The 19,917-nt window shown below is 34.4% G+C and overlaps 1 protein-coding gene across 5 annotated transcripts in view; it reads left to right on the forward strand.

Annotated features, from left to right (window-relative positions):
- DPP10 (dipeptidyl peptidase like 10) overlaps positions 1–19,917 on the forward strand; it is a 1,361,251-nt gene that overhangs the window by 1,208,046 nt on the left and 133,288 nt on the right. For all 5 annotated transcript variants that reach the window (XM_032353837.1, XM_032353835.1, XM_032353834.1 and 2 more), the window contains 2 exons: positions 5,710–5,762; positions 5,863–5,944. In XM_032353837.1, the coding sequence (XP_032209728.1) occupies positions 5,710–5,762; positions 5,863–5,944 (135 nt within the window). The remainder of the gene's footprint in view (positions 1–5,709; positions 5,763–5,862; positions 5,945–19,917) is intronic.

A 19,917-nucleotide genomic window follows, 5' to 3' on the forward strand; every position in this document is an offset into this window, starting at 1 on the left:
ATTGAGAATTGATGCCCAGGTAATTTTTGGTGTGCTGTCTGCTTTTAAAACTTGAATTGCCAGCCACCCATTTTCTTAAATAAAATAAATGTATTAAATGGAAACATATTTACCTAATACAATCTCCCATTAGATTTCTACTTACATTCTCTGCTGAAAGTATCATATTTCAATTCAGGGTGGCTGTACTATTCAATTCAAAGTGAGTACATGATGAATGCTAAAATTGCCCAAATAAAATCCTACTTTCCAGATTGGAACACAACTAGACCCCATTAAGGCCAGGAAAAAATATAAATATTACTTTACTATGTATCTGTGTGGTGATGGCATCATGATGCCCATAGGTGAACAGAATAACTAAATTGGTTTTTTGGTAGATAGTCTTTTTTCCTATTAGCAAGTTTATTTTTATTTGTTTTTTTAATATAGGTTCTGGCATAAATAGAGCTGAATTTGAGCAATGTCTAAAGTTTTATCTTTCTCACCATCTTTTCATCTGTTTCACCATTTTGAGAATTTTGCTATGTCTACCACTCACCATAATTGTGATACGATTAAAGAATCCTGTATGTGTGTGTGTGTGTGTGTGTGTGTGTGTGTGTGTGTGTGTGTATCTGGTACCACATTAAAATAGTCCTCACATGTTTGGAATCTGTAAGATTTAGATTCCAGTCTTGGTTTGACTAATTTTATATCCTAGATGAATAACATCTAAAAGTTTATGATGAATGTTAGGTTAGAAAATGAATGAAATTTGGGGTGCCTGGGTGGCTCAGTGGGTTAAAGCTGCTGCCTTTGGCTCAGGTCATGGTCCCAGGGTCCTGGGATGGAGCCCCACATCGGGCTCTCTGCTCAATGGGGAGCCTGCTTCCTCCTCTCTCTCTGCCTATCTCCTCTGCCTACTTATGATCTCTGTCAATCAAATAAATAAATAAAAATCTTAAAAAAAAAAGAAAATGAATGAAAGTAGATTAAAATAGTCATCAATAGATATTAATATAACTAATTTCCTCCCATATTTCTTTTTCCTTTCAACAGTTCTTGTTCAATATTCACAAAGGTTTTTTTCTTACAGAGTTTTATAACTGTTTCTGTAGAACTGCTGCTTCTAATTTTAATTGTATTTACTACATTAGAGTATCCTTTAGTCTAGTTCTTCACTGTGTAATATAGATAAAAATTTTCCAGCAACAGAGTCACTACTTATTCATTTTAAAAGGTATTCCATTATCCTAGAACAAACTTGGCATCGTTATACCATTTACTTCCAAGAGAAACAAGTGCCCTTTTGCCTATACTGTCTTTTCTCTCACTGGCATTCTTTCATAAATGGTATTTACTCAGAGACTTGCTTCTTCAAATTCTAGTTTTCCTAACTGTTTGAGTCAATGGCAAATCCATAATCCTATTTTAAATATTCTCCAGGCCATGAAAACGCATGCTATTTATACCAATTCGGCAGTTAAACTGCAGTGCAGAAAAAGCTTTGGCACCCTGAGATATAAACCTCTGGTTTAATCATAAATTACTAGAGTGCCCTGTTCTTCTTTCTTGTAAGTGTAACTCTCCTTGACATGAATCTCCATAGAGTGTTAGGTAATAACTGATAGTCCAAGAAAAAAAATTGTGAAAAACAGCTAAAGGAGAAGGGAATTTACATTTTTAATCTGATCTATTAGACCATCTTTCCAAAATGAAATCTCTCTTCACTGTGGTAATCACAATTAATTCATGCCTACTCCTGTCAATAAATTTTTGGATGATGGCTTAATAGGTCTTTCAGAAATTAATCTTTTGCAAAGCGGGAGCAGTGCTTCCTGTCCCAGCTCCATGAAAAAGAATGTGCACAGAGATTAAGTCACAGTAATCAGACAGACGTGAGCTTGAATTATTGCTCTGTCCCATACTCAAACTTTCAGTGCTTCCAGAGCCTATTATGTGAATTATGAATGATAGTATCCATTTCCTAATGTGCATTTAAATGTTAAATAATATATTTAAAGCACTTAGAAGAGTCCGATATATAGTATATGCTCAATTCAAGAATTGTTACTGTTATAGTTACAATCTTGAAGCCAAAAAGTATAATTGCAACTTGGAGAGCCTACAGATTTATTATCTACAAATCCTAATTTAACCATGACCTGCAACAGAGTATTCTAAACAAATGTATGCTGCTTAACCTTGTCACCCTGACTGGATCAAGGGCTCCTTGGAGACAGAAATTACGTTTATTATGGTTTTTGCGTTTGGCAAGGTACTTAACGTATAAGCTTGCACATAATTAATATTCCATAAATATTTATAAACTGACAGATAAAATATAATAATAAAAATACCAACTGATATTCTTTTGTGTTATATCCTGTTTTTAAAATAATCTTTATTATCACAATCTTTTTTTTTTTTTTCTAATAGTGCTTAGTGCAGGGCTTGTGTCAAAGAAATTGCTTAACAGATATTTGTTAAATGAATGGTAGTAGCTAGTTTTCATTTATAGAACATGAATGCCACCATTCTGGAGAACTTCTGTATTTTTCTTGCATCCCAAGTTCTTGCAGCCCTTGAATATGTTGCTTTTTTTTTTTTCCCTCCAGTTATATATCATGCTACGTCTACATTACTAGTACAGTTGATCTTCACTATTTCTGGATTCCAGATTTCCAAATTCACCTGTTTTCTAAAATTTATTTGTAACCTCAAAATCAACCCTCACTGTGCTTTCTTAGGCATTCCCAGGCAGTGCAGAGCCACAAAACATTTTAGCAGCCTGATAGATACACCTTTTCCCAGCTGAGATCAAACAAGATGACACTCTGTCTCCTTTTTTCAGCTATCATACCTTAAATTAATGTCGCTTTCATGGTTCTTTCAATGTTCCAGTTTTCACACATCTGTGCTTTTTGCTGCAGGTTTGCTGTTTAAAATGCCCCCTAAGCAGAGTGCTGAAATGCTGTGTTGCTAGGTGCAAGAGAATGTGATGTGCTCTATTGGGAAAGCACACATGTCAGATAAACCGTATTCCCCATGAGTTACAATGCTGCTGGCCATGAGTTCAGTGTTAGGGAATCAACAATATTAAATATTAAATACAGCATCTTTACAAAGAAATACACATGAAACAAGGTTATGTCCTGGTGGGTTGATGAAAACGTTGCAACCAGGCACTCACAGGAACCTAACCCTGTATTTCTTCTAGGAGGCTAGGGTTCAGTATTTGCTAATTCGCTGTTTACCATGACTTATAGAATAAAACTATAGCAAATAACAAGAACCAATCACTCTTAGTGATAGACACTTAAGTAATCAGCCTCTTCTTGAGGTTCCCAAAGTAATGTAGAAATGATAAGGATGAGCTTGCGTTGTTGGATCTTAGGAAGCTTTCTGTACCACCCAGTACCTTTGGCATCATGAGGTTTAATGATTGGGCATCCCAAGGCCAGCTTCCAGGAATAAGCTTTGATCAAGTTTTTACATAGTATTTTTCAAGTTTGCCCCACTCCCACTACCTTTGCCATAACCATTCACACTCTGTAACAGGCAGTGGAACATTATTTGCAGAGATGCAATGAATATGTGATTTGTGGCTGTGAAATGTCTTTCTCCCTAAGGATCTCATCAGATGTTCAGTTTGGCTCTCATTATGCAGCAGCCAATCATTACAGGAAAAAGACTTTTCCTAACCTTTGTAACTCCAATTTTATCCTCTCAAATCCTGAAATAAGACTTACCTAGCTAATATAGAAGAGGAATCTAGGATAAAAGGAAATGAGGAAACGATGATAATAATAATAGACATACTATCCAAGGAGTGGGGAGTAGGCAGGAGAGAAATGGAGAGATAGAGAGAAATGCAGATTAACACAGTGAATTTAAACCAATGCACCTTTATACAGGTGTTCAGTAAAGCGAGAGATACAATTCTCTTTGAAAAAATGTCCCTTTTGAAATCTCTGTAACACTGTTGCAAACATATAAAAGGAAACCTCCACCTCTAACCCTGTCCAAGATCCCTTCTACTGCATACTGGTTATATTCTCTTGTGGGCATAGAGTACTTTTTTAATGATCGAAAATTAAAAACAAGAAGTATTTGAGATATACTGGGAGTAAGCATGCATATGTGTGTGCACATGTGCATACACAAATGCACACACATGCACAGACATACACACACCAAAGATGAGCGGATTTACAGGAAAGCTATAAGCTAGGAATAAAGGGCTACGTTCTAATTATCTGCAGATGGCAAGCTCTGGTTTTGTAAGACACCTGTAGAGGAGGTGAAACCCTGTGACTTGTTACTAACACCCGCTCTGGGTTTACACACAAGTCAAGATTAATTTCGTTATTGTAGTCTTCCACCTCAGCACATGAGCAAAAGGGAAAATGTGTTGGGCTAAGAACTATATGAAGCAAGAAGTACCTCATTCGGAGGACTTTGTTTGGATTCCTTTGGATTCATACATTAAGAAGAGCCAGAAATCTCTATAACAAGAATTCTAAGAAGAGAGCAAAATTCAGTTGTTACATCTGGTTTGACTTGATTGTTTTGGCCTTATTTAACCAAAATAATAATGCACAGGAACTCTTTCTCTCAAAATGCATGTGCACTTAGCATTCAGCTACAGTGTGTTAGGTAATTAACAGACAGGGTGAATAGACAGACTCCTTTTACCCATAACGTCACTGGCACATTTGTTTGCTTGGAAGATGAAGCGCCTCACTTGGCAGTTTGCTTTGGCAACAGGACTTTCTGAGATGGGGAAAAAAATGTTTGTAGAGGTAGTCACATTATTTATCTTTTGTCAGCTATAGTAGTAAATTCAAGGTTTAAAATTTGTAGTCAAATATGTAATTTTATAGAATACAGTGTGAATACCAGAAGAGACACCAGGAAAAATTATTTTTGTTTCTACAACCATAGAGCAATGGCAATCTTAGATTTAACAGTTACATTTACAGGAATAGGAGAATAAAGCTTCATTATAAAACACAATACTATAATAAAGGGTAGAACAATTGCAATTTCCATGCAAAGAGACAACACTAATATTTCCTTACCAAATATGTGGCCAATCATGTGTAATTGAAGCTATTACTGCAGCAAGAAGAAATAAAAATTTGACTTCTAGGAAGTTTTCATTGACAGTATTATAATACTTGTGCAGTGTATAGCTACTACAGGAATCAAAAAGCTTTTCTGTAAAAATGAAAGTATCGATGTTAGTTTTCCCCTCAGATGTCCTGGGGAGGGAAAGGGAGAAATAGAAAAAGTTCAGGATATACGAGAGGAATTTGTCTAGTGTGACTGAAGCATAGACTAGGTAGAGGGAAATAGTGGACGGGAAAGCTGGAAAAGCAGGTAGAACCTGAATTATCACTGTCTTCAAACATCGATGAAGCAGCTTGAGCTTTATTTTATAGGCAGTGAGGAATCCTTTAGCATTTCGAACGAGACAGCAATATAATCACAATTATACTAAGAATAGAGTGGATTGAGTAAGTGGATTGAACTGACCATCAGAACAGTCATGAAACTCCTGGAGGAAGGCTCAGAACTGTAATATTTCACATTTTGATTTCTCTCTAAAATCAGTTCTTAGATTTCTTCAATTTGATTGAGAACATGTCTACACCTTAACATGGAGCTTTTATTCTAAAGTAAGGTCCATAACTCTTTTTTTCTTTTTTTTTTTAATTTCAGATTTTTCATTATTCTTATACCGCTTCATATGTGATTTACAACATACACACTAGGTAAGTTCTTTGGTTTTCCGGTTTTCATGAGCAATTGTCCAGCTAAATTATTGACATAAATGTCAACTTGTTCATGTAAAAATATTTACCTTTTTTCAAGGGAAGTTTGGGAGTTAAATCCTCCAGAAGTAGAGGACTCCGTCTTGCAGTATGCGGCCTGGGGTGTCCAAGGGCAACAGCTGGTAAGCACAGGCACTGGTCCTCACCACATGCTATCAGCCATGTTCCTGTGGAAAATATTTACAGAAGCCACTTCCTTGTGCACATTTCCTACTACACTTGATGTTTTCTATTTACATCTTTTATCTAGTATTCCAATTTAAGAATATATCAGGTAATACCAGTATCATTTTTTCAAATTAATTAAAGAGGAAAAAAAGAGCTTGTAAAATAATGGGCGATTAAACTGCTAGTTCATAATGAAACCTAGAAGAGAGCCAGGAATACTGAGGTCTAGTTCTGCGAATTTCCACTCCATATGTTGTCAAGTTTATTTCCTCTGAAAGCATTGTTTAGGGTAGATGTTTAAGAAAGTGATTTACACTTGACAGTGGTCTCTTAGGGGAATATTTCTTGAAATATTAGATTTTCAAATTTTCACAGACTCGATAGAATTACTAAAAAGAATTACTAAATTACTAAAGAGAATGACTGATCCATAAAAGCAGTTTGACTAACACCATATTCTTGTCCTTGTCTCATGAAAAGTCTTAAAGACTTTAAGGGGATACTGCTCAGAAAGTGGTATTTCTTGGTTATACAGTTATGAGTGCTCTAATGTGATACATGCTGCCAAATGGATTTCCAAATTGCTTGAGTGTTTATACTACTGCCAATGACAGTGTAAGTGTTCCCTTTCTATGCTATATTCTTATCAACACCTACCTGGCTTTTCCAGACTATCATATCATATTGTTTCTTAGTAATAACATTATTGCTCTTCCATTCCAATTTTTATATTTTCTGTTTTATTAAAATGTTCTTGCAATGGATAGATTATAAGCAGCATGTTCGCCTTTACTTTTGTATATTTAAAAAAATTTATAACAGTGTATTTAGCATAACTATATAGGACTATCTCTGGGCCCATTCCATTATAATAGTCCTAAAAAGTGGCAGTAGAAGCTGCATAGGATATGCTAGATATGGAGATACCAGTTTTGGTTTAGAGAAGGCATGAATCAGTGCATCTGTGGACTGTGGTGAGTCGGCAGCCAGAAATGGGCAGGGGCTCTAGTCCTGCATGTTTTACTCTGATGCTGTCAACAGAGAGCTTGTCTGTTATGCCAAAGGCAGATCCCAAACACCCAAACTTCTAGAAACTAGAAACCCTAGACAACTTCTTATTTGTGTCACTGGAGAGTCCTTAGGAAACTCTTTGAAACTTTTGTTTTAAATAACACTCATTCTTCAAGACTTAGAGAAACCTATACCTGTGCCAAAATAATAATTTGATACCCTTAAGGATGTAGTATTAATTACATGCATTTTCTTTGAAGATTCCTCCTTGTTACTAATTACTTATTCTTTAATACAGTCGGAAAAGTCATAGGAAAAAAGACTGAATGTTGACAAAAATCATAGATCTTCTCATGGGAGTCAATTTTTATGTGCTTATATCCTGGGTCCATTGCTTACTAACTATTGACCTTGAGAATATTATTTAATCTGTCTGCCTTCCTTTCCTTATCTTTGACATTGTGGCAGTAACAGTACTTCACCAACAGTGCTAGTCTGGTGTTTAATGTATAAATATAAAAGCACTTTGAATAAAATCTGTATTTTAGAGGTGTTTATCTTTATTATTTTAAAATATTATTTTAAATAAAATTATTAATTAAATATTATTTTAAATAAAAAATATTTTAAAATATCTTTGTCACTTGAAATTGAACTTGTCTAGGAGGTTTAGTTTCACTAGTTGTTTGGGAAATGAAGCCTAAGTTCTTTGTAATGGCATAGCCCAACGTCCTTTGGGAAAGTTTTGGGATAAAGCCCATATTTGTCAAGGCTATTTTTGGTGCAAATGTAAACATAAATTCAATATAAATTGAAGGACACATCTCCACAAGCGCTAATGGTCCATTTCCTGTGAAATGAGAGGCTTTGTCGATATTTGAAGCCATCAGCAAACTCAGCAATATGATTTTATTAGAGATGAGTCATTATAATACCTTATTTAGTTTTGTGTTAAATTAATTAAGGAGTCCTGTAGTGTTTATAAACTAAGGACAATTAATTTCTCATCCTTAATTCTCAGTTTCTAATTTTATTTGCTATAAAAGAAATCCCTGGCTGTATAGGAGAGAGGTAAGAGAATGACATAATTTATGGATAAGAGGGTCTGAATTACAATGCACAAGGAGAATTTTTCAGTAACAACAGACATGGGAGAAGTCAATTTGATGCAGCAAACTTTGTGGGAAAAAAATAAAACTCTGACATAGTACGACATGCACTATTTAGAGCAAGTGGTGAGTAGATCACTTTAGTTATAGTAAATGTTTTATTAAAAGAAATGGTATGTTATGCTGGAAATAAAAAAAAAAAAAAAAAAAGAAATGGTGGGTCCTAAAACAGGAAAAATATCTTAATCATTCAACTGGAAAGGCTTCTGGTTTAAGAGGGTATGTCCTTTTACTTTTCAAAAATAATTTTGTCTTATAAAAGTTAAAATCGCTCATTGTAGGACATGTTCAAAATTTGTATATGAATTCATAGAAAAATCACATGTAAAAATAAAATACACTTATCTTATGCCACAAGAATTTAAAGATTTTGAAAATCAGATGAACAGGTTTGAGCTTGAGCAAGGAAACATTTCACTAATTAGAACTTGAAATCTAAAATTAAAAAATCCTCAGCTCAAGGCCAGATCTCTTTTGCGTTTTGTGACGTAAGGAAGGTTGCCAGTTCTAAGGTTGAGCTTACTTATATTAAAAATGACAGAAACTCATATGTTTATAAAAAATAAAAAATTTTAAAAAAAATGACAGAAACTCACAACCACTCACAGTTTGATTTGAAGTTAAGATAGGGCATGTGCACAAGTCAAGATTCTCCCGAAAACAGAACCAATATTGTTTGTGTACACACACACACACACACACACACACACACACACACACGGATTCTGTCTAAAGGGAAGGTGGTAAGAAAGAGAGATTTTAAGGAATTGGCTCATGAGATTATGGAGCAATCTGGCAGTCTAGAAACCCAGAGAAGAGTTAATTTTATAATCTTGAGCTGCAGTCCTGAGGCAGAAGTCCTTCAGGAAACCTGTTTTTGCTGGTAAAGCCTTCTACTGATTGGATAAGGACCGCTCACATTATTCTTTTCTAAAAATCAACTAATTGTAAATGTCATCACATCTACAAACTGCTTTCATGAAACATGTTTGACCAAGCAGCTGCATGCCATATACAGCCAACTTACCCATAACATTAGCCATCGCAGCATAGTAACTGCTTAATGAATGGCAGCCATCACTCCGATAGCTGAGCCCACTTGTCCTTTCCTGCAGTAACACACTGGAATTCCGTTGTATCATCTTCCGCCTAAATATCCCCTCTTCACTCGCTCGCCACTCTAATCCGCCCAGCATCTGCAGAGGTATGTGTTAAAAATGCAGGCTCTTAACAACTCCCACAGGTTATAAAATGTCACTGATGTGACACACCAGATGGAGCTAAGGTGACACGTTGTCTGGCTCCTGCCAGTCCATCGCAGAGCGGAAGCACAGATTTTTCTCCACACGGACCAAACTCTTTGCAATTTCCAGAGAGTAACATATTGCTCCTTTGTGCCCCTGAGTCATTCCTCTTTGTGTACCAGGTCATTATTTTCTTTTCACCTGAAGTCTTTGTCCAAAGACTAAAATGCAAAATGCTAAATATGCATCTTCTCTGATACTTTTTCTCCAATATTTATATAGGCTAAGTGAATGACTTACTTCTCGGGATTCTGACATTCTTCTAGTTCAAATTACTTAATATTTTATTTACTTACATTGCTGTCTTCCACAATCATTTCCAGAGCAGATAGAATACAGAAGATGCTAAACATATCCCTCTTTTCCTCCCTCCCTTTTTCTCTGTCTCTCTGTCTCTGTCTTCCCTCCTCTTCCTCCTTCTTTGTAAATGTCCATTTTAACAGGAGGCAAAATGTAGGTCTAATAAATAATCTGGTTCCATTGAGCAATGAATGAAAGGCTGACAGCTGTTTGCATGGGTGATCGGATACTGCAGAGGGTTTTGAAGATGACATGATGTGAAGAGAATTCCTGCATGAAGGGATAGGTCTGGTGGAAGAGCTCAGGTTAGACTGCAAGCAATTTACTTTATAGGCAGAGAGCTAGGTTTAGAGGCTACTGTTATAATCTGGAGCTGAATTATAAATACCACATTTAAGAGATAAATATATCAACTGTTAAGCTGAGATACTAAATTTGATCACAGTCCAGCAACAAAAATTGTCTTCTGTTCATTAAATACATTATATTATGCAAATATTATATCAGTCTATTTCTATACTTCGTATACAAGTATTTCTAAATCTCATTTTAGACTCCTGATTTCTTAAACCACTTTACTGAGAACAAATAAAGATTGATACATACAAATGGCTGTACTTTGCAGTGGGTACATACAAAAGAATATACATATTTTGTGTAAGACTTGATGAGACGGAGATAAGTAGATACCTATGAAACCACTATCACATTCAACAGCATAAATATATCCATCATGTCCAAAAGTTTCCCATGGCCCTATCCATTTTTTTGTGTGGTGAAAGCATTTAATGTGACATAGACTCTTTCTTTGATATTGCTTATATTTTTTCAGTATTTAGGATAAAATAAAATCATCATACCCATCCTACCAATGGCATAAAGTTTTAAAAATATCCAGTGTTTTACTTATCACAGTTTAGGCATTTGAAGAAACCACTTCTTCTATAATTTATTACCTACGTCATTGAAAAATGTAATATTTTAGATAATTTCTCCAAATACAAATGTAAATTATCAACACTTCCTATCACCTGCATTTTCATTGGGTATTATAGAGGGCACGGATTGCATGGAGCACGGGGTGTGGTGCAAAAATAATGAATACTGTTATGCTGGAAATAAAAAAAAAATAAATTAATTAATTAATTAAATATTAAAAAAAAAATAAAATAAATAAAAATTCAGTTTTAAAACCTTAAAAAAAAAAAAAATAGATATTTAATCTAAAAGTACATTAAAATCTTATGAGATTTGTGATGGTTCCATGCCTCTAGGAAATTTTCAATTTCCTTAGGATGTCTACATCTTCATTAGTAGAAATTTTAAAAAATTTCATGGGCTTTTCTAGTAGGAACTTAGTCTTTTTGGGTTTAAAGGTGGTGTCATTGAAATCTCAAGTTTCCTACTAAGAATCAAAATGTGTTTACTTAACATTCTATTCAGTACTCATTTTTTTCAGTATAAAGGTAATTATTTTAATTATCATTAAAAATATAATGACATTATAAATATCATTAAAAATATATGACAGGCATATAAAATGTAAGATATACAATGCATACATTCATACACACCACATATACAGACATATCACATACACATACACACCACATGCACATGAACACACACACACACACACACACTCTGCTGCTCATGTCATGTACATTTTGGGATGAAACTCCTGGGCCTAGAGTCCTGGCATACTCAAGGTGTCATAGAAATAGATAAACAAAAAAGGACTTCAAGTCAGGTCTTTGCTGTGGTATGCGCGGTGCTCATTCCTAGTACATTAATTGGTGCAGGAAAACTTTTAGGCAGTGAAACCAGAAAATTTATACCATTAACATTCTCAAGTATTTATTTGCAATGACTGTTTCCCATTTAAATGAATTTTGAGCTTTTTTTTTTTTACCTCATTCATCTTCATTAGTGGAGATAATTGAAAACAAATTACCTTTTTCATGTTATCTGTAACAAAATTTAATGTTCCTGTTTAGTTCCAGAAACTAAAAGAAGTCACTCTTCACACATTTAATACTAGGCACACCTAAGGTAGAATGGGTTTCACTTCAAATTTGACATGAGGAAAATTAATACCAAGAAGCTGATATAATTTCTTTACTCAGTGTTAGACTGGAAATAATCTAGTGAACTGTAATAAGATAACTGTTTGGATTTAACAAAAACAACTTAAATAAAACACCTTAAATTGTCCCAAATATTCTGGACTGATAAATTTGTAATATTTACATCATATATTTATATATGTATATTTACATGAACGTATTATATACATAAATGTGACAGGAAATACATTTTCATACAAGTAAAATACTATAACAGTATAGGTGTGTGTACAGAAAAGGAAAATATATATATATACACACAATTAAAATATATACTGTAAGGAAAATTAGTTTTCATTGCTGTGAAAATTACCTACATATCAGTTATGCACTTCTGTAGACCTCTAATTTTCTGATAATTATTTAAATAGGATATTTATGATTTTTTTTTTAATCTAAGTTCAGAGATCTTTCAAAACAAATAGAAAATACAGTTCTGGGGCATCTCAATGACTAAGTTGGTTAAGCATCTAACTCTTGATTTCAGCTTAGATCTTGATCTCAGGGTCATGAAGAAAGAAAAAAAGAGAAAAAATACAGTTCTGTATTTTCTTAAAGGGGAAAAAAAAGAAAATACAGTTCTAATCCTCTGTAAACACACATTTTCTCTAGATAAGTGTTTAATATTTCAATATAAGGAGAAACTGAGCAACTTGCAAACTGTTAGATGTACTCACCTTGTTTTTTTTTTTTCCTTTTCAGCATAACAGTATTCATTGTTTTTGCACCACACCCAGTGCTCCATGCAATCCCTGCCCTCTCTAATACCCACCACCTGGTTCCCCCAACCTCTCATCCCCCGCCCTTTCAAAACCCTCAGATTGTTTCTCAGAGTCCATAGTCTCTCATGGTTCATCTCCCCTTCCATTTCCCTCAACTCCCTTCTCCTCTCCATCTCCCCTTGTCCTCCATGCTATTTGTTATGCTCCACAAGTAAGTGAAACCATATGATAATTGACTCTCTCTGCTAGACTTATTTCACTCAGCATAATCTCTTCCAGTCCCGTCCATGTTGCTACAAAAGTTGGGTATTCATCCTTTCTGATGGAGGCCTAATACTCCATAGTGTATATGGACCACATCTTCCTTATCCATTTGTCCGTTGAAGGGCATCTTGGTTCTTTCCACAGCTTGGCGACCAAGGCCATTGCTGCTATAAACACTGGGGTACAGATGGCCCTTCTTTTCACTACATCTGTATCTTTGGGGCAAATACCCAGTAGTGCAATTGCAGGGTCATAGGGAAGCTCTGTTTTTAATTTCTTGAGGAATCTCCACACTGTTTTCCAAAGTGGCTGCACCAACTTACATCCCTACCAACAGTGTAAGAGGGTTCCCCTTTCTCCACATCCCCTCCAACACACATTGTTTCCTGTCTTGCAAATTTTGGCCATTCTAACTGGTGTAAGTTGGTATCTCAGTGTGGTTTTAATTTGAATCTCCCTGATGGCTAGTGATGATGAACATTTTTTCATGTGTCTGATAGCGATTTGTATGTCTTCATTGGAGAATTGTCTGTTCATATCTTCTGCCCATTTTTTGACATGATTGTCTGTTTTGTGTGTGTTGAGTTTGAGGAGTTCTTTATAGATCCTGGCTATCAACCTTTTGTCTGTACTGTCATTTGCAAATATCTTCTTCCATTCTGTGGGTTGCCTCTTTGTTTTGTTGACTATTTCCTTTGCTGTGCAAAAGCTTTTGATCTTGATGAAGTCCCAAAAGTTCATCTTCGCTTTTGTTTCCTTTGCCTTTGGAGACATATCTTGAAAGAAGTTGCTGTGACTGATATCGAAGAGGTTACTGCCTATGTTCTTCTCTAGGATTCTGATGGATTCCTGACTTATTTCTTACGTTGAGGTCTTTTATGCATTTGAGTTTATCTTTGTGTATGGTGTAAAAGAATGGTCGAGTTTCATTCTTCTACATATAGCTGTCCAGTTTTGAAAAATCCAGAATACACCAGCTGTGTCTACACCTTAAAGAACTGGAGAATCAACAACAAATCAAACCAATTTCACACATAAGAAGGGAAATAATCAAGATTGGAGCTAAGATCAATGAGGTAGAAACCAGAGATACAGTAGAACAGTAGTATCAATGAAACTAGAAGCTGTTTTTTTTTAAAAAAATCAATAAGATTGATAAACCATTGGCCACACTAATCCAAAAGAAAAGAGAGAAAGTCCAAATTCATAAAATTATGAATGAAAAGGGAGAGATCACAATGAACACCAAGGAAGTAGAAACCATCATCAGAAGTTATAATCAACAGTTATATGCCAATAAGCTTAGCAACCTAGATGAAAAGGATGCATTCCTGGAAAACTATAAACTCCCAAAATTGAACCAGGAAGAAATCGACAACCTGAATAGACTGATATCTAGTAACGAGATTGAAGCAGTGATCAAAAACCTCCCAAAAAACAAGAGCCCAGGACCTGACAGATTCCCTGGGGAATTCTACCAAACTTTCAAAGAATAAGTAACACCTATTCTCCTGAAGCTGTTTGAAAAAATTGAAGCAGAAGGAAATCTTCCGGACTCTTTCTATGAAGCCGGCATTACCCTGATCCCCCAACCAGGCAAAGACCCTACCAAAAAGCAGAATTTCAGACCAATATCACTGATTAATATGGATGCTAAGATTCTCAACAAGATCCTAGCAAACAGGATCCAACAGCACACTAAAAACAGTATCCACCATGTGGATTCATCCCTGGGCTACAAGGATGGTTCAACATTCGCAAATCAATCAATGTGATAGAACAAATTAATAAGAGAAAAGAGAAGAACCACATGGTCCTCTCAATTGATGCAGAAAAAGCATTTGACAAAATCCAGCATCCGTTCCTGATTAAAACACTTCAAAGTATAGGGATAGAGGGAACATTCCTGAATTTCATAAAATCTATCTATGAAAGACCCACAGCAAATATCATCCTCAATGGGAAAAAGCTTGCAGCCTTCCCGTTGAGATCAGGAACACAACAAGGATGCCCACTCTCAGCACTCACATTGGTTTTAAGCTGTTTGCACTGGCCTTATTAGAAGTCACTTGACAAATACATGTTGACTTGGTCTTGGCCTTGGACTGTGAACCCTCTGAAGGCAGGTGTTCAAATTCTGTAATCCTCATAGCATGTACACTGAGCTATGAAGTAGCAGACATGGATTTTCCCCTGAAAATAATAACAGATGTTGCAACCTGTGTCAGCATATGAAAATAGAAGTTATTTATGTGCTGATAGTTTCTAGTTCAGGCCATCCCTAGAGATAGAGAGAGTAAGTAGAAATATTGCCAGGCTTATATGAAAAAAAGAAAAGAAAATCATCAATCCACTACATGCTATTTGAGATAACCTTTGCCCATGTTATGTTTTCAATGTTTTATTCCACATTTAGAAGAATCAAATGGAAATTAATTATTTTCCATAAAAAGTACTAATATTAATATTGGATCATCTGAAATTTACTTATTTTTTTGGGGGGAGAGGGGTAGTCTTTATCTCTATTTAAAGTGTTTTCTCTGGTTTATCCAGCATGTTACAAAATGTTATAAAGGTTCTAAATATTATGAATATACAAGTCACTAGGGATATAAAAGCATAGTAACCCCTTGGAACATCTGAAACAGGAGGATCCTAAGACCTCACTTTACAAAGGTGGGGGTTCAAGGGGAGTAGCTCTCTGAGGTTATGGGGCAATTTCCTGGAAGAAGTAACCTGAAAACCGAATTTTGAAGTTACATTTGACCCCTGAACAACAACACAGAGGTTAGGGGTGTCAACCCCACACATAATCAAAAATCCAGTAACTTTTGCTTTCCCCAAACTTAACTACTGATAGGCTACTGTTGACCAGAAGCCCCATCAATTAACACACAATATTTTATGTTTTATGGATCTTGTACTATATTCTTACAATAAAGTAAGCTAAAGAAAACAAAATGTTGCTAAGAAAATTATAAGGAAGAAAAAATGCATTTATGGTACTGTACTATATTTGTTAAAAAAATCCACCTGTAAGTGGGTCCCCACAATTCATACCTATGTCACTCAAGGGTCAACTGTACCTAGCAGGACCTTTATGTAAAGGCATTCCTCTGAACTATAAGGCATTTATTAATATGAAAATAGAATAGATGTTTATGGAATCACATGCTTTAATATTTTTAATAACAAAAAACTATGACTTGATATTACTGACAAATGTGAAAAGATAAAATAAATGAAATAGCCAGAAATATAAAATATGTCAGCAGATTTGTACCAGAAAGAACCATTGTTTATTTCCTAGTTCTAATAAGAATTCATTCAAGTTCCCTGAACTTATGTTTAAACAGTTTTGACTTATTAACAATAATGAGGTAAATGCAACAATCTTTTTCTCTTTGTCTGTTTTCCCACAGAAAGAGCAGTTTTACTAGCAATTCTTTTTTCAGGCTGCTCCTAGCATTAAATTAAATAATAAATTGTGTGGTAAGAGTTGTGGAGGCTCCATGGTTGCAGATTTTTTAACTATAAATCTAGGTCACGCAGAATACAATGTACTGAACACTTTGGACAGTTCCTGCTAAGAAGCTGTTTGAATGGAATAACAATGTAGATGCTAATCACTGAAATTTCCTAGTTTCTGTTTCATTGTAACTAAGGTTTGGCATATCTTTTATTATTACTGTGAACATACAGGGTTATCCTACAGTGATGTCAAGTCATATTCCATCAGTAGTCTAAAAAGAAACAATAAAAATAAAATTATAATAGTACTATTGTAAGATGTGAGCCATCCTACACAACCCCTGAGGTAAAGAGATTCTAATTATGAAAAGTTTAGTATTCTAGTGATTTCCTTTGTTTTATTAAATGACATGAAGAGAACTCTCTGAGGGGAACTGATGTCTGCATTAATGGCAAAATTTTTCTTGTCAGAAATAACTTCAGACATCCATTAAATGGTGCAAAGAGGAGCTCTCCCCTTGTTCTCCTCCTTAAAAACAACAAAGGAAATGAAAATGTGAAAAGAAACTCTATCTTTTATGATACTATTAATCAACCACAGCCTAAACTATAATCTCTAAGGAACATAAAGTAATAATTCCCCAGAGCCAGAAAAAGATTGAAACCAAATACGTACTTAACCACATTTTGGGAAACATAGAGAAATAGACAAACTGACAATTTTAGCTGGTAATTTCAACACTTGTCTTATGTTAAAATATAGGACAAGTAGATAGAACATCAAAAAGGATATAAAATATTTGATCAAGACACTCGAGCAACATGACGTCTTTGACGTTTACAGAACACTATACTCAGCAATTACTGAGTGCACGTATATACAGCATACACGCTGGGCCATGAAACAAGTCTCAATAAGTAGAACAGAATGGGAATCACACAGAGCATGCTTTTGGACCACAAAAGAATTCAATTAGAAATAAAAAGAAACAAACATAAATCACACACACACATTTCTATTGGACTAAGAATATATCCAGAAGAAATACACTATTATATATCTAGCAATTCCAAATGTATAATCCATCCTGAAGATATATTACATATGTGTCTAAAGGCATGTAAAAAGAAAATACTTTGGGACACTATTTATCAAATAAAAAGCAAAATAAAAACTAGAAATAATTTAAGTCATCATTTTTAGACTAGTAAAATGAATTAGGGTGCATAAAATATAAAATGTTAAGAATTAGTATGGTTCTTCTGCATGTGCATATACACAATGCCATCCAGTAATAAAAGCCCATATGACTGATCAGTATGCTCTCATTATTATAATAAAAAACTATATCATTTATGCTTTTATATTATAATTTATGTTTTAATATATTTGTATGTATATACAAATTTGTATGTGGTTGTAAATACACGGAGTGGTTGTCCCCTGAGAGAGAACTGGAGTTTGAGAGTGATGTTTTATATAATTTAATTTAATAATTTCTCAGAACATTTCTTATATTTTAAATAAAATATACTTAAAAAATATAAATGACAAAAGAAAGTTTTAAAGACAAAAGTGATTACTTTTAACACAGCATGTAGAAACCAAGGCACCTCAGAGACTTTCAAAATAGAGAAAAAGATGACAAGTAATATGTGTGTGTGTTTGTGTGTGTGTGTATAAAGTGGATAAACAGGATTATTTTATATATATATATATCATATTCTGCAGTACATATTAGCAATGATCATATAGAATGGCATGAGGTTTTATCTTTGCTACAAATATGAAACATAATTGGGGACAAAGGTAGCAAGGAAATAGATTTAAGTAAAAATAATTACTGATTTAGAGTAGAAGGATAATAGGTAATTTAGTCTTTAAAATATATTTGATATTATGTTGCTTATTGTTAGAAGAGGAATTATAGTTTGAGAAGGAACAAGGGACATAAAGAGTTACATATTTAAAATTGAATAAAAGAACCATGGCTTGCTCCTTCAGTTTTACTTGTTAGAAAAAAAATGCTAATGTGGGAGAGGAATGGTCAGTGTCATGATTTTTTCTAATGTGTTCTGGTATGAAGAGTAGAGTGAAAAAAATTATATATGAAATTACATTATTTATTTATTTATTTATTTGTAAAATTTAATACTCAAGTCCTTATCTATTCAAAATTATCCTAGTAATTACGTTTTATTTCCCAAAACTAAATTAGAACAAGGGGGGAACATAGCGAAGTTTGGTTATTCATTAGAGAGTAAAAACTTGTTCACTAATTTCTTTTACATCTCTTTTTTACCTCACTTCACTGTCTTCCAAAAGAATCCCCTTACAAAATTTATACCATTTTCTGTTTCTGTTTTTTTGTTTTTTTTCTCCTACCCACTTTTTTTTTGTCTCTAAAAAAGCCCTATCTTGCCCCTAGAAAAATAATGACATATATCTAGTAGTATATCAGATCTTTAAGTGCTTTTTTTGAATTAGGGTTGTGCTCAAATGTAAACCACTATCCAGTTTTTTGAAGTTCTTTCATTTGCCCAATACCAAGGGATTCAATGTGAAAAGGAAAAAGAAATGTATTACACCAGGAATATGATAACTTTCATACCAGAAAATAACCTTCCATTTCCAGAGCATTCTGCAATTAAGAGAACTTTGACTAAAGTTGAATAAATGATTTCTCCACTTCAATATGGAAGAGTGAGCTGTTAACAAAACAAGCCTAATGTGAATTCAGCTATAAACTCTAGACAGAACCTTAAACAAAACAAAACAGAACTACCCAAGGATTCTGGAGACTGAACAAAACCATGCAAATTTAGGAAGGGGTAAAAATTCCTAGTAAAGTAAACAGCAAGGTGTGAGTCCTCCCTTGTGATTGTTTTCTTTAGGGTTTTATCTTAAAAGCAGCTGTATTTGAGGCAGAGGTGGATATATGGGGAGATCACTCTCGGAAAGGAAAACCCACTATCTTCATTCAGGAAAAAAAGGAAGAGCCCCTGGGTGACCATGACTCCCAGCATGAGGGAGAAACCCTGAGACAGTTAGAGAAGAGGTATGAGCAGTTGTGTGAATAAATTCAGTCAACACTCTGACTAACCCTGAACTACAGATTCTTTAAGTTTCAAGCAAAGTCCTTAAAATCCTTCAAGTTCCTATTCTGTGTTCCTTGAGAGGAAAATAAATGCATGCAAACGGATGACAAGATTGGATAGATCAGCTTAGAAACATGTCTGTGTGTTTGTGTGTACTGTATTTTACACACAGATATGTAAGAATATGAAAAAGAACAATAGGCATTTCTAGAATTGAAAAACATCTAAAATAAAAAGGCAACTAGTTGGGAATTGGAGCAGAATGGAAATGACAGTACAGTCAGTGACGTACAGATCAATACATATCATTCCATCTGAAAAAGTAGTGAGAAGATTAAAAAAAGAAAAAATATAGAGCCTCAGGGACCAGAAGGAAAATTACAAAAAGTCTAGCATTATGGTAACTGAAATTTTAAAAGGAGAGGAGAGAGTAAAATAGGAAAATTTTTGAAGAAATGTTA

This window comes from Mustela erminea, chromosome 8 (genome assembly GCF_009829155.1).
Source record: "Mustela erminea isolate mMusErm1 chromosome 8, mMusErm1.Pri, whole genome shotgun sequence".
NCBI classification, from domain to species: Eukaryota; Metazoa; Chordata; class Mammalia; order Carnivora; family Mustelidae; genus Mustela; species Mustela erminea.